Source organism: Gouania willdenowi, chromosome 21, assembly GCF_900634775.1.
Source record: "Gouania willdenowi chromosome 21, fGouWil2.1, whole genome shotgun sequence".
Taxonomy (NCBI): Eukaryota; Metazoa; Chordata; class Actinopteri; order Blenniiformes; family Gobiesocidae; genus Gouania; species Gouania willdenowi.
In genome coordinates this window covers 4,351,529-4,364,770 of record NC_041064.1, presented here as the reverse complement: position 1 = coordinate 4,364,770, position 13,242 = coordinate 4,351,529, and the positions used below count along the sequence as shown (strand labels likewise).

The 13,242-nt window shown below is 35.7% G+C and overlaps 1 protein-coding gene across 6 annotated transcripts in view; it reads left to right on the top strand.

The window, feature by feature from the left end:
- pard3bb (par-3 family cell polarity regulator beta b) overlaps nucleotides 1–13,242 on the top strand; it is a 257,492-nt gene that overhangs the window by 15,337 nt on the left and 228,913 nt on the right. For 5 of the 6 annotated variants that reach the window (XR_003672664.1, XM_028436419.1, XM_028436418.1 and 2 more), the window contains one exon: nucleotides 6,056–6,157. Coding sequence is in view for 4 of the 6 variants with exons in the window: in XM_028436419.1 (XP_028292220.1) it covers nucleotides 6,056–6,157 (102 nt within the window). In the remaining 2 variants the exon portion in view is untranslated. Of the gene's footprint in view, nucleotides 1–6,055; nucleotides 6,158–13,242 lie in introns of those variants that run through there. The other variant, XM_028436421.1, reaches the window with a different exon arrangement.

Genomic DNA, 13,242 nt, shown 5'->3' with positions numbered 1-13,242 from the left:
TTTGAAATTACACCAACGATGAGAGATGGGGATTTTTTTTTTTTTTTTTAAACCGTATCAGTATATTATATTAGCATGAATAAGGTGTCATAAAGGCTGTCATTAGGTGTCGTTCGTTACCATAACCCATCGTTACCCTAACCCCTAGGGATGTAACGATTCACTCAACTCCCGATACGATTTGATTGACGATACTGGGTTCACGATACGATTCTCTCACGATTTATTTTACAAAATGGGACTGTAGACAAATGATGACTGAAAAATATTTCTTTATTTTTTTGGGGAAAAAACTAGAAAATACTGTACTATTTTCCTTTTATTTTTCATTGTCAAAAGAATCCCTTGATAAACTATTCAAAACAATGCAATTTAACTAAAATAAATCTTGAATGAAATAAATAAAGGAATAATACAAATGAAGAAGAAGCCTATTAATTTAAATTCTGGTTCTATAGTAAACAATGCAAAACTCCATAATAGTTCTTTTTCTTTTTAAAAGTGCAACTGAAATAGTATTTTGTGCCTTAACAATTGGACTTTAAAAAAAAAATGAGTCATTGCACTCTATTTACGTCAGATATTTGTTTAGACCAACAGAGGGCGCTGGTACCCCAGTGGTCGGTTGGCATGCAGATTCTTGCAGTGAAGAAGAGATGCTATGCGCTAGCAGACGAAGCTAATAGAAAAACGTGACTTTTATAGATATTCACGTAATATTACAGATATTCTTTCGGTGCTAAAGGGGTAAGGAATCATTTATGAACATGTTTAAGAGTAGAAAGCGGCCAGAAAGAAAGTAGTAGCAGATTCCGCCCACCGCCAACACTTCTGGACAAGAGAAGGATAAATATATATAGCGCCCTCTTCTGTTTAAAAAAAGTACTGCGATTTAATTTTCACAGTATCGATGTGAACCGTGATACCTCTGAATCGATTTTTAACTGCCTCACGATTAATTGTTAAATCCCTACTAATGACTCATAATGACAGCGTGATGTCAGCCTTATGTATGAAACTTCAGTGAAGTGTTACCAAACTATTTAACAGACAAACAAATAAATGCCAGTGAAAATATTACCTATCAAATGTAATAATAATTTAATATTTCACTAACTTTAAGATGTTCACGTATTTTGGACATTATGTTAAGGTTTCATTTATTCAGGACATTTACTTTGAGCTTCTGACATGTTTCGACTGCCAGTCACAACTCTACACACAGTTGTCTGAATAAATCAAACCTTAACATGTAATTAAAAAAAAAAGGACTTGGAATTATTACGCTGAAGTCAAGGGAACATCAAAGCGATCAGCAGACGCCTCTGAAGAAGACTAGCAGTTGACAGTCAAAACATGTTGTCTGAATAAATGAAACCTTAACATATTATTCAAAAAGAAGATGAAAAGTACATGCTGGAATTAGTATTTTGGACATGGAAGTTTAGAGACATCTTCATCATTGATAAATACGAACTTTCCTGCTTTCCCACATGATGGTTAATTCTCCCAGTGTGATGACCCATATTTAGGTTAGTAAATAAACTAAGGCTTAGAGAAGGATTTTGTGACGAAGAGTTTCTTATTGTAATCCCTGTACTGGCTGGAAAGGTGGGCGTGGTAAATAGAAGGCCTCACCAGTCTTGCCTTCACTGTACGCCCATGTGCAAGGCACTAATCCTCAATTCATTATAATCCCACTGAATAAAAACATAACTTTTTGCGCATTTATCATAATTTCAACTAATTTAGATTTAACAAAGATTTAACAAAGTGAAGCTAAGTTCCAGCAATTTTTGAATTCTTTTAACCATGGGAAATTTTGTGTTGGTATGTATTAAACAAGCACATATTATTTATTACCACAGCATATTATATTTCAGTTGTGTTGGATGTGAGCCTGGGGAAAGTAGAACCCGCTCCGAGTGCAACACAATCTGTTCTGTTGAGTTGTTGTTATTGGTTCACATTGTGTTTCTTGACAAAGCTGACAGGTCTTGTCCTCCTCCCACTCCTCCTGATGTGACTTTTGAAAAGCCAGACAAGGAACTGACCATTAAATAGTGATTCATCGGTGTACCACCCTTTAATGTTTGGAGCCGTACCCTTCCCTAGGCTGTGAATGTTTTTGAAGAAACTGTGTGTGTGTGTGTGTGCGTGTTGTGCACGGATTCGATATGTTGTTCAACAACCAGCTCTATATAGTCAGCTGTCCTGTACAGTGTCGATGTCATTAATCACAGAGCCAACACGGCGGAGAGTGGGGTGAGGTGAGGTGGGGTGGAGTGGGGGAATTGGGCCAGGCTGGAGTTGTAATCTGGAGAAAAGGCGCCTCGAGTAAGGTCGAGGGGATTTGTTGGAGGAACGCAACAAAGGAGAGAGAGAGAGAGAGTGAAAAATAAACAGCTCCGCAGGCAGAAAAGGACGAAAATAAAACAACAGAATATTTATGCTTTACTTGGAGTATTTGATAACTTCATTAAACTCAAAAGTGCATATCTTGAATCTGATAGATTGTCAAACAAATACATATTTATGATCTGGTAAATTAATTTGTCTTTCCTTCCTCTCTTTGTTTTTGCCCTTGTTATTACTATAAGCAAGTGATTATTTAACAGGGCAGGCTATTTCCAAGTGTCAAACTCAATGCCTGGGGTCCAAAGCTGGCCCTTCAGAGCTTCCAATTTGGTCTGCAGTTAGTACAAATGAAAAAACAATAATTATTGTGTAAATTACCAAATAATTCAGTTGTAGAGATCTCAAATTCACAATGTTGGTGAAACTTCACAATATTTGTAGGGGCTTGTAGTTTTCCCATGCTTATATCACTAGAGTGCAGTCATATTTAATTGATGAATTGTAGAAAGAACTCTAAAGTTTTCCATAAATTTTAAAAAAATCCTCTAAATTACACAAAAATTGGTCAAAAAATCAAGAAGTTGTAAAGTTGATGTTTAAATAGCTCTTTTTTTCCCTCTCCACCTAAAATCTGTGGCCAGCTGGAGATAAGAACTGGTCCATATTTGGACCCTGAACTAAAATGAGTTTGACACCCCTGCATTAGACCTCTGAGGTGCTGTATATGAAACCTGGAGGAAATCAGCAAATACTTTAGGTTAAATACATTTAGGCCACTCCACTTTGAAATTCTTACAGTTACTGAGTCGACACCTCAAACTATTCCTGAACAGTCTTTGCTTTCGAACAGACGGAAGGAATTATTTTGCTGAAAGAAGCCACAGCTATTAAGAGGAGGATAAGAAAATAAAAATATTGCAATTTGTTTTGTTACGATATTAAAAGTCAACATTTCTCCCCGGAATTGATTTTCTTTTTTTAGAAAATATTAGCAGTAAAATGTATGTATGACTCAAAGCGACTTACAGACTTGCGATGTGTATTGTTTTTTGGAACTATTACTGTGTTTCCATTGCATTTTTTCGCAAAATGAAAGTGATATTTTTAAAGTTTTGACAAAGTAAAATTGCACTTTGAAGGTTTTCCATTCATGGTTGTTTTAGAGCCTTGTCACTCCCGTGAAATCTCATCCCGCGAGTTTTCTCTGCAGGAAGATGGATGCTCCAAACCTCCTTATAACACTCTGTATTCCTTTGTTGTTTCACGTCTAATGTGGCATTAATAATTTTAAACTATAATGCTAAGAAATGTCTGGGTCTCCTCTTCTGTTCACACGTGCCGCGCTATGTTTTCTCGGAGAGAAGTGGTCATGTGACCAGCTACGTCCTGTGTCTTGTAATTGCGGAAACAAGTGTTTCCATTGAGCTTTTGCGATACATTTCAATATAGAAACGTCTAAAAAACCTCCTCATGAAAGCGTAAAAACTTTTGAGCAACATTGGAGTGTTGAAATTCACGTGTTTCCGGTACCAGTTTTTATTGCTCCATTTAGGTTTTGCGCATTTCCAAGGTTAGTGGAAATAGCTTATGACTCATATTGTTTCATATTTGTTTGTTCCTGGAAAAGGAAAATAAAATTGTAATAATTGTTTCTATCAAATCGCAATACTTGTAGAATTGCGATATATATCGAATCAGCACCTAAGAGTCATGGTGAAATATAATCAAGACAGAAGCAAATGATTCCAGCCCTTTATTAAGATATACCATTTCCATGACTAGATGAAGAGATCTATTGTGCTACTTATCATATATATCTCAATGATTTTTGCCTTTTTATTATTTAATCATAGCTTCCAAAATATTGGGTGCACCTAGTTTGCAGCAAATGTTTCACAGTAACATTCTCATAGACGGCAGGACCCAGTATTTCTAATTAAAATCTTTGCCTCAGTATGAAACTAACTCACCTTCATTTAGTGCCAAGGCAGAAGTTGCTAATTAGACTAAAGCCACCCGTCCAATAACTACTACAGTACCATGTTTCTGCAGAAAAAGAGGCATGTACTGTATTTACTGGAATGGTTGCTCCGCTGCTCCACTGGTATTTTCACACACAACACAAGTTCAGACAATGGTTTGAAACAAAAGCAGATGGGCTTGAAGAAGTTGGTAATAAGGGGTCCCTCATGTCAGGGCTGGGATTGTTACTGGGCCATGGGACAGTGGGTAACTGGCTGTGGGAAAGTTTTAAAACTTGATACTGATGGGATTTTTTTTGCCTGACCTTAATTTTGAAATGAAAAACAAGTATCAACTTTTCTGATTTGATTTATGGACTAGCAAATGGAACCGCCATTTTAACGTGTTTACATTCCTAGAAATCAGCAGTAGGGTCTCCGATTTTTTGTGATCAATTAAAACGGACTAATGGAAATCATGGAATTGACTTCTTGAAACAAAAATGGCAATTTTTGTTTTCGGCCTAGTCAGCTTCTATAGATTTGACTTCATTGGCAAACATTCAACTTTTATCCCATTAGTGTATTTTAAGTTTACCTTTGAAATTTCGATTTTAATCTTGTCTTTTTCACTTTAATCTTGACATTTCAACTTCTTGCCACAAAGTGTGGAAGGGGGATATAGGTTTGAGCTCTGTCCGTCCATCCAGGTTAAAGGGGACAGCTTTTCTCAGAAACTGTTTAAAATAGGATAACCAAATTCAGTGTGCGGCTTCAGGGTATCGATAACTTGATGGAGTTCGAAAATGACAAGCGCGCAAAACATTTTTGCCCTTGGTCTGTTTTTTACACTCTGTTCGAGGTGTCTTCAAAGGGGACAGCTTTTCTTAGAAATCGTTTAAGATATGATAACCAAATTCGCTGTGTGGCTTCAGGCTATCAATACCTTGATGGAATTTGAAAATGAGAAGCGCGCAATTGTTTTTTCCGAAGTTATTGCCCTTGGTCTGTTTTTTACACTCTGTTCGAGGTGTCTTCAAAGGGGACAGCTTTTCTTAGAAATCGTTTAAGATATGATAACCAAATTCGCTGTGTGGCTTCAGGCTATCAATACCTTGATGGAATTTGAAAATGAGAAGCGCGCAATTGTTTTTTCCGAAGTTATTGCCCTTGTTTTAGTTTTTTACTCTGTTCGAGGTATCTTTAAAGGGGACAGCTTTTCTAAGAAACTGTTTAAGATTGTTAGTAATTTTATATTCTGATGTGATAATATTTTCTCATGTATAGATCTAAGTTCTTAGATTTAGGACATTTAGGAAAAGGTTGTGAGTTATAATGACAACCAATCTGGCGGGGGATGTGGATAACTGTCTTCTTGTTTTTGATTTGCCTATAATTATTTTCCTCATCAAAATTGGCCCCAATCTGATTCCGTAGGTTTCAACCCCAGTACTAGAACAAAAAAAGAAGAGATGGTGGCTATTGTTTTTGAGTTATTACTACACTGTGGTGTGAATTTCAAATATGTGAAAACAATGTTCGATGTCAAACTCGGTTTCCTTTTTGGCTGCTTGTACCTCAGCCTTCCAGTTATGGTTTGTGTGGTCAGAACATATTCTTGACGAAACGTCAACACAAACAGCCTCAGTGGCTTCACAGTTAAACATTTCTGGCAAGAAAAACCCAAATGTTGTCGTGATGTATTGTTTTCCAAAGGTTGTGCTTTTTTGTTCCAGGACGGGGAGTTCCTGGTTTGCACACATCATGTTGAATACTGTGATGGAGGGATTTTGGACCCTGATGATATCCTCAGTGATCTGGTTGAAGATAGAGACAAGGTAAGAATGTTTTTTTTTTTTTATAACTTGACAGTCATTTTTAATCATAAAATTGTTGAAAAATAAATCCTTATCTTTTCCAAAATCCTACAATTTTATCAAAATTCCACAAATTTTTCCCAAATTGATCACAATTTAAGATTGTTTATTGTCTGTAACTTCCATTACTTTACATATATTTTTTGGGCAGAATAATGCTGCAATTGCTCGTTTTCCCACCTAAAATTTGCAGCGCACTTGAGATCAAACTGGTCTGTATTTATGGAGGACCAAACCTGCCAAAATAGAAAAAAAATGAAAAACTAATTAAACGTGAAAAATAACAAAAAGGAAATTTGAAAATTAAATAAAATTAAATGTATATTAGTGGAAAAAATACAGAAGATAAAAAAAATAAAAAATAAAAAATGTCCAAAAATGTAATGTTGATTGATAAATAAAAGTGGAACTAAAAAGGAAAATTCAAATATATTTTATACATGCATACATGAAAAATAATTGTATTTTTGTTTAATTTTTATATATTTTATTTATTTATTTGTATTTAATTTTCAATTTTCATTTTTGTTATTTTTCACATTTATTTAGTTATTCATTTATTTTTAATTTTGGCAGGTTTGGCCCTCCATTCGTATTAGTCCGTTGAACTAAAATTTGTTCCACACCTCTGCTTTATACAGTATGTTGCTTTAGGTTACGTCCTGTGTGGGAGGCTGTAGCATTTTCAGACATACATGTTAAATGCAACAATATCTGCCATTTTTACAGTTAGCTATAGCTTTTGTTCAGCCATGGCGTTCACTCTGTAGCATTTCTCCGCCTGCAGTGGCCTGTAACACACGCTCCCAGATCGAATTTTGCCTTTCGAGCTAAATTTCAAAGGTAAAGGTTCCACCTCGCCTTCAGCATGCGGCAGTGTCATTAACTATTCACTTTTGGAAACTTCAGGCGAACTAGATCCATATATTTCTACTTTTCCTTGTTTTTCCCTGCAGCAAATTGTAATTTTTCACCGAAGCCTTTGGCGGAGTCGAGGATTTCCTGCCCCCTCTTGGACTTTGGCATTATTAGAATGTGATAAATCACCCATATTAAGGATTTGTTGAGCTGCGGCACAGGGCTGCACGGCAGCTTTCTACATTAAAACACTGTCAACATGTTTTAATGAGGCCTGTGTCCTATGGTGAACTGAATTTTTCATTTAGGTCACCACTAAACAACCTGCTGGCTAGAAAACCTAATGTACGCAGTGTTTCCCTGTCCTCGTCTTTAAGGATGTATAAATACTGCAGGAATGGTGGAGAATTCTTTAAACTAATTAAGGAACAGAGTTGCTGGGGTTGGCGGTTTTTCTCTGGAGGCAACGGGAACCTTTAGAAAGGGCTGCTTTCTTCTCTTTGAGCAAAGCTTTTTGTCATGGAGAGCCTTCTGGTGTTGTGACCTGCAGTTGAATATAGAGCTGCAACTAACTATTATTTTCATCATCGAGTAATTGGTCAATAAATGAATCCATTAATCAGATTTTTTTTAATTTATAAAGCACATTTAAACCCTGCATAAGCTGATTAAACTGAAATAAGTGTCTCTCACGCACATACACACGCACACGCATGCCAGTCACATACAAACACTGGCGCGCATGCACACACAAGCACTCGTACGCCTACACAAACAAATAATCTTGCGCACCACACAATAACACTCGTGCGCGCACATACAACACTCTGCCCGCGCACACAAAGTTGTGGTGCGCGCGCACACAGAAACTCAGAGTGCATGCACGCACAAACACTCGTGTTGCGGGCACACACAAACACTCATAATGTGCACACACACAAACACTCGTGGGCGCACATACAACACTCTGCCCGTGCACACACAAAAACTCAGGGTGCATGTGCAAACACAAACACTTGTGTTGCGGGCACACACAAGCGCTCTTGGTGTGCGCACACAAACACTCGCGGTTCACGCGCAGACTAAGCTCTGCAGGTGAAGCAAAAGGTTCTGCGTTACGGTCAGTGACATAAATCCCACGACGCAATGAATCGATAAAGAAATTCGTTGCCAACACTTTTAACAGTCAATTTTTATTGATTTTTTCGATTCGTTGTTGAAACCTTAGTAGAATAGCAAATGTTTCATATATTTATTTTTTTATTTTCTCCTTCTTGACATCATCAGCTTCTGGTCAAACACTTTGCTGCTGTTTTCTGAAAGACTTGTCCTGGTGAATAATGAACACATGCTGCCCAAAATGTGCCACCCTGGAGCCTGGAGAGTAAGTGACAGCAGCAACAAAGGAGTCCAGAAAAGCCCCAAAGTGACCCGGGAGATATTACAAATATGAAAAGCTTGTTGCCATGGTTATGGAAAGATTCAGAAAGCAGCATGTAAGGGGTCCTGCTGTTATTGACTACTTGTTACTTGCCCATGTGTCACTGTGAACTTGTTTACAAGGCTGTAGAGGTGTTACAGTCTGTAGTGCAAAAATATGGAAAGTACAGTTGAGTTCAGCATGGTTTTTACTGGATATTTGTGCATTTATTTAGCTTTAATTAGTTGTGTTGTCATTCAGAGATTGTTTTACCCATTTATTGAGGCTTTCTAAGGCACGGGTGACCACACTTTTAAACATGTACCAACAAATGTAAAAGAAAGCCTTTTCATTTCTTTGTGTTTCTATTAGAAACACTCTTGACTGCTTTATTAAAAAGCTGCTGTTTGTGAATTAATGATGCATTGATGCAACTGTCATTCTGACATAGTAATCAATGCAGACATTTCCAATAATCATTCATTTAAATTACTATGGTTGAGCTGCTGATTTAATTTATTGTTGACGTGATCACAATTTTGGTTGCCACGATTTAATTAACCTGATCGTCTGCATAATTTACTTTTATAATACGGGCTCTGCAATCTGTAATAGTAGATTTATTCAGTTCGCCTTTGGTACATTTTAAATTCTTGGTCTTTTGTTTTTTTTAGTGATAATTCCATTTTAAAGCTTAATTTTGCACTGTAAACTGTACACATATTGTTTGTTCAAAAGTAGTGTAATAAAAACAGATTTTTACTTAACATGATACATAATTGTGATTACAATATTGATAACTATTTGTGATTATCATTTTGGTCATTATCGTGCAGCCCTAATCTAGACTTCACATTTGTCAGAAAATGATGAATACCTCCTAAATTACTCTTACTTTAAAGATAATGTTCTACTTAAAATAGTATCTCTAATATTGTAATGTATAAAAATATCCTGCAATATTAAAGTTTTTAGTTGAATACATAATTGCATCAATATAGCCTACTTTATTAATAATTCTATTTGCTTCCTTTTTTCACTGATGTATGTATTATGTGTGTATGTATTATTGAAATGCTTTTTGTTTTGTTTTTTTGTTGTTTTTCATCAATGTTCATGATGAGAAATGCTTGATGCATTTCTCGTGATGTGCCTAAAAATTTCCACCCCTCGTAACTTTTAAATTATTTAGATCTGAAGTTGCTTTGATTTCATGTTTAAAAAAGAAAAAGGAAAATTAAAAGACACAATAAAGATTGAATCATAAAAAAGTCAGTTAAAAACTAACTAGTTTACATTGCATTTGTGAATTAAATTAATATATTTTTTTTTTCTTTTTTTGCTTAAAAACAGATGTTGGACTTTATGTTTGTTTTGCTTTAACTTTGTCCTCAATGCTGTCAGACTTCCTCATGCTGTGGTAAAGGCTAGAGAGAAGCTGGCAATGCTTTCAAACAGCACAAAGCACATCTTAATGCCTTGAAAAGCAGCACTGAGCCCAAATACAAAAGCACAGGAATCATAGAAAATACACATTCCAGTTCATGGATAAGGTCTCGCTCTTAATTCTTCAAAAGCAAACAAATGGTATGAAATATACACACTGGGAAAAAAATAAAAAAATATATATACTCAATGATATCCAGCAACACACCCTTGTGAGCAGCAGAGATTGCGTATGAAATGAAAGTGTGAAATATTCATTGGATTCTGAGGCGAGGCTTTCATAGTATTACTGAGCTGGGATGAATAAATGGCTCCTAATCCCACGTGAGTGTTTTACTGTGAGCAGGCTCAGCTCCAGCTTTAGAACCACAAAGAAAACTGAAGCTTTTTGAGGCCTGGTGGAGAGTAGAGGTCTAAAACGCAGCTTAAATGAAGTCACGAGTGCTCATTGTTCTCCTTTTTTATTTCATATTTCAGGTTTTTTTTCATGTAGCAAATGCTGTTCTGTATCTGGGAAACATAATGTTTAAGGGATTAAAGTGTATCGATAAGTGTGTCCCGCTATGATCAGACATCACGTGCACTTTTGTGGAGTTGTTTTGGTAAAGTTTCGGATAATGAACATTTTCGGTCATGCTATCTCGGCTGATTTTTATCCAGTAGAAATTGTTTTCTGTTGCTTCTTGAGTTGTTTTAATTGTGTTTATTAATGAGAGTGTGTGTCAGTCAGAGGTGTAACGAGCACTGATATATTCTACTCAAATAGAAGTATTGTTACTTGATTGAAATTGTACTCAAGTACAAGTAAGTCATACATAAAATACTCAAGTACAAGTAAAAAGTAGCTCAATTAAATTAATTTATTTTTCCACAAAGGCAGCTGTTTAAAATAAAAAGGTTTGTCAAAATGTACAGTTCTTCAAAAAAAATTAAATAAATAAATAACACCAAAAAATTCAATTGAAAATTAAGAAAAATTCTCAGGCTCTAAGTGTAGCTCCATTTCTGAAATCTAAAGCAGTGCCTTGTGGGTAACAACATAATAGGTAGACACCACAACCTGAACCATAGAATGTGACTGGGTGTTGATCAGAAACAACACGACTAACAACATATGGATTATGTTCAATGTGCCATGAAATGGAAATAAAAAAATAATCATAAAAAATAGTAATTTACTCAGTAATGGTTGAGTGTAGAAATGTAATGAATTACTTATTTTTAAGTAAGTAAGTAAAATTACTGATTTACAAGTATCCATAAAGGCATCTCAATTACAGAAATGTGAATACTTGTAATCCATTACTTTCACCTTTGGTGTCAGTGTTTCAGATCCACCATTTCTGGCACAGGGTTGATGCGTGTTAAAGCGGAAGTGGATATTTTTCAAAATAAAACACCTGTAAATTAGGCCTGGGCTATATATTGAGATTCAAGATATATTGAGTTTTCTATTTTGGCCGTACATAAAATTAAAATGACAATATTTCCTATATCGATATAGTCTTATTTTATAGTCAAGTACGTGTTTTAGGAGAAGCTGTTTTCACTACTTCTCAGAACATCATAAAAAGCTCAGTTAGATGGATTGCAGAGTGACCGGTTTACCCTAAACAGTTTAAATTCAATTCAACTTTATTTATATAGCGCTATTTATAACAAAAGTCATTTCAAAGAGCACACAACAGAGCTCACTCACACGTGCTGTCCCTTAGAGGAGAAAAAGCCAAAAGTGGCACTTACTGGATTGTGTAGCTGTTTGTTCATAAATGGGGCATTTTGCATCAGCAAATGTAACCCAGAATAGTTTTTCTAGTAAGACTTTATTGAGTTAAAAATAGAAAGATTTATATCATATGTCACCATTATGAGAAAGAAATATCAAAATAAGAATTTTAATTTATTTTGATCTTTAAAAAATAAAACTAAATTTCATTTTTTCTTTGCACTCTGCTACTAAATGGTCCATGGTCCAGTGATTGGGAACCACTACTCTGAAGAGTAGATTTACATAAACGCATTAATTTTCTAACCTAATTTAATGGGATTGCTATGGTTATAATAAAATGACTAGAACAAATGATTTGGTAACGTACATAACTTGAGTAATGACACAGAAGGCCTTCATTTTCACCAGGTTCATTTCCCTCTATGTAATATGGAAGAAGGGTACACTCCAATCATAGTATACCAGTTTATATGTTGGCCTAACTGGTTATGACACGTAAGGATGGAGCCTCATCAAATATATTTCACAATTCAGCTAATGGCTAATAACACAGGTCCTAAAGACAGAGGTTTATGGTCCTCCTACCCTTTTCAAGGACTATGGGACACACACACACACACACACACACACACACACACACACACACACACACACACACACGACAATGCATTAATACATGATGACAATGACAGAGAAATGATCTCATGTACAGGAGATGGAGAGTTGGTTTTATAACTTTCATACCCTTTTGAAGGACTTGGAAGAGATTGGTTGACAAAACACTCGTTGAAAATACTTTAAATGTATTTAGTGGTTTTGTATTGATTATTGAGCTCGTAATGTTAACAAGGATCAATTAGACTTATGGGTGTGACGATTCATTTTAGCTACGCTTCGATTCCAATCACGATTCATTGTTGCCGATTCGGTTCATAAATGATATTGATTAATGTACGATTTGATCCGAAACGATTTAGTGACTTGAAATCAATTCAGTAACTTTTTAGCCAAAAATAATAATTCAACCAGTGTGACTGTGAAAGAAATACCTGAATATACTGCACAGTATAGGTGAGCGTTCATAAATACCTGTTGTTTCTTATAAGGAAATCATCTATAAATGAATTATGGACATAAACTAACAAGTAAACAACATTTAATGGCAAATGTATTCACCTTTTATTTGAATAAAATCCAACCAACACTTGCGTTTAAATGAACAGGATGTTAACTTTTCTGCTCTCATTTTCAATACTTCATACGCTTTCAATATTTTCTCTTATTTTGGAGAGAGAGCGAGCACCAAAAGTGGCTTCTGCCATTTTTTTTTTTTTTGTGCTGCGGCAGTTTTTATTCTGCCATATGACAGTTTCTTGTGGTATGCGGTGTGTCTCACATTGTCTCACATTGTCCCACATTGTCTCACATTGTCCCACATTGTCTCACATTGTCTCACATTGTCCCACATTGTCCCACATTGTCTCACATTGTCTCACATTGTCCCACATTGTCTCACATTGTCCCACATTGTCCCAGATTGTCTCACATTGTCCCACATTGTCTCACATTGTCCCACATTGTCCCAGATTGTCC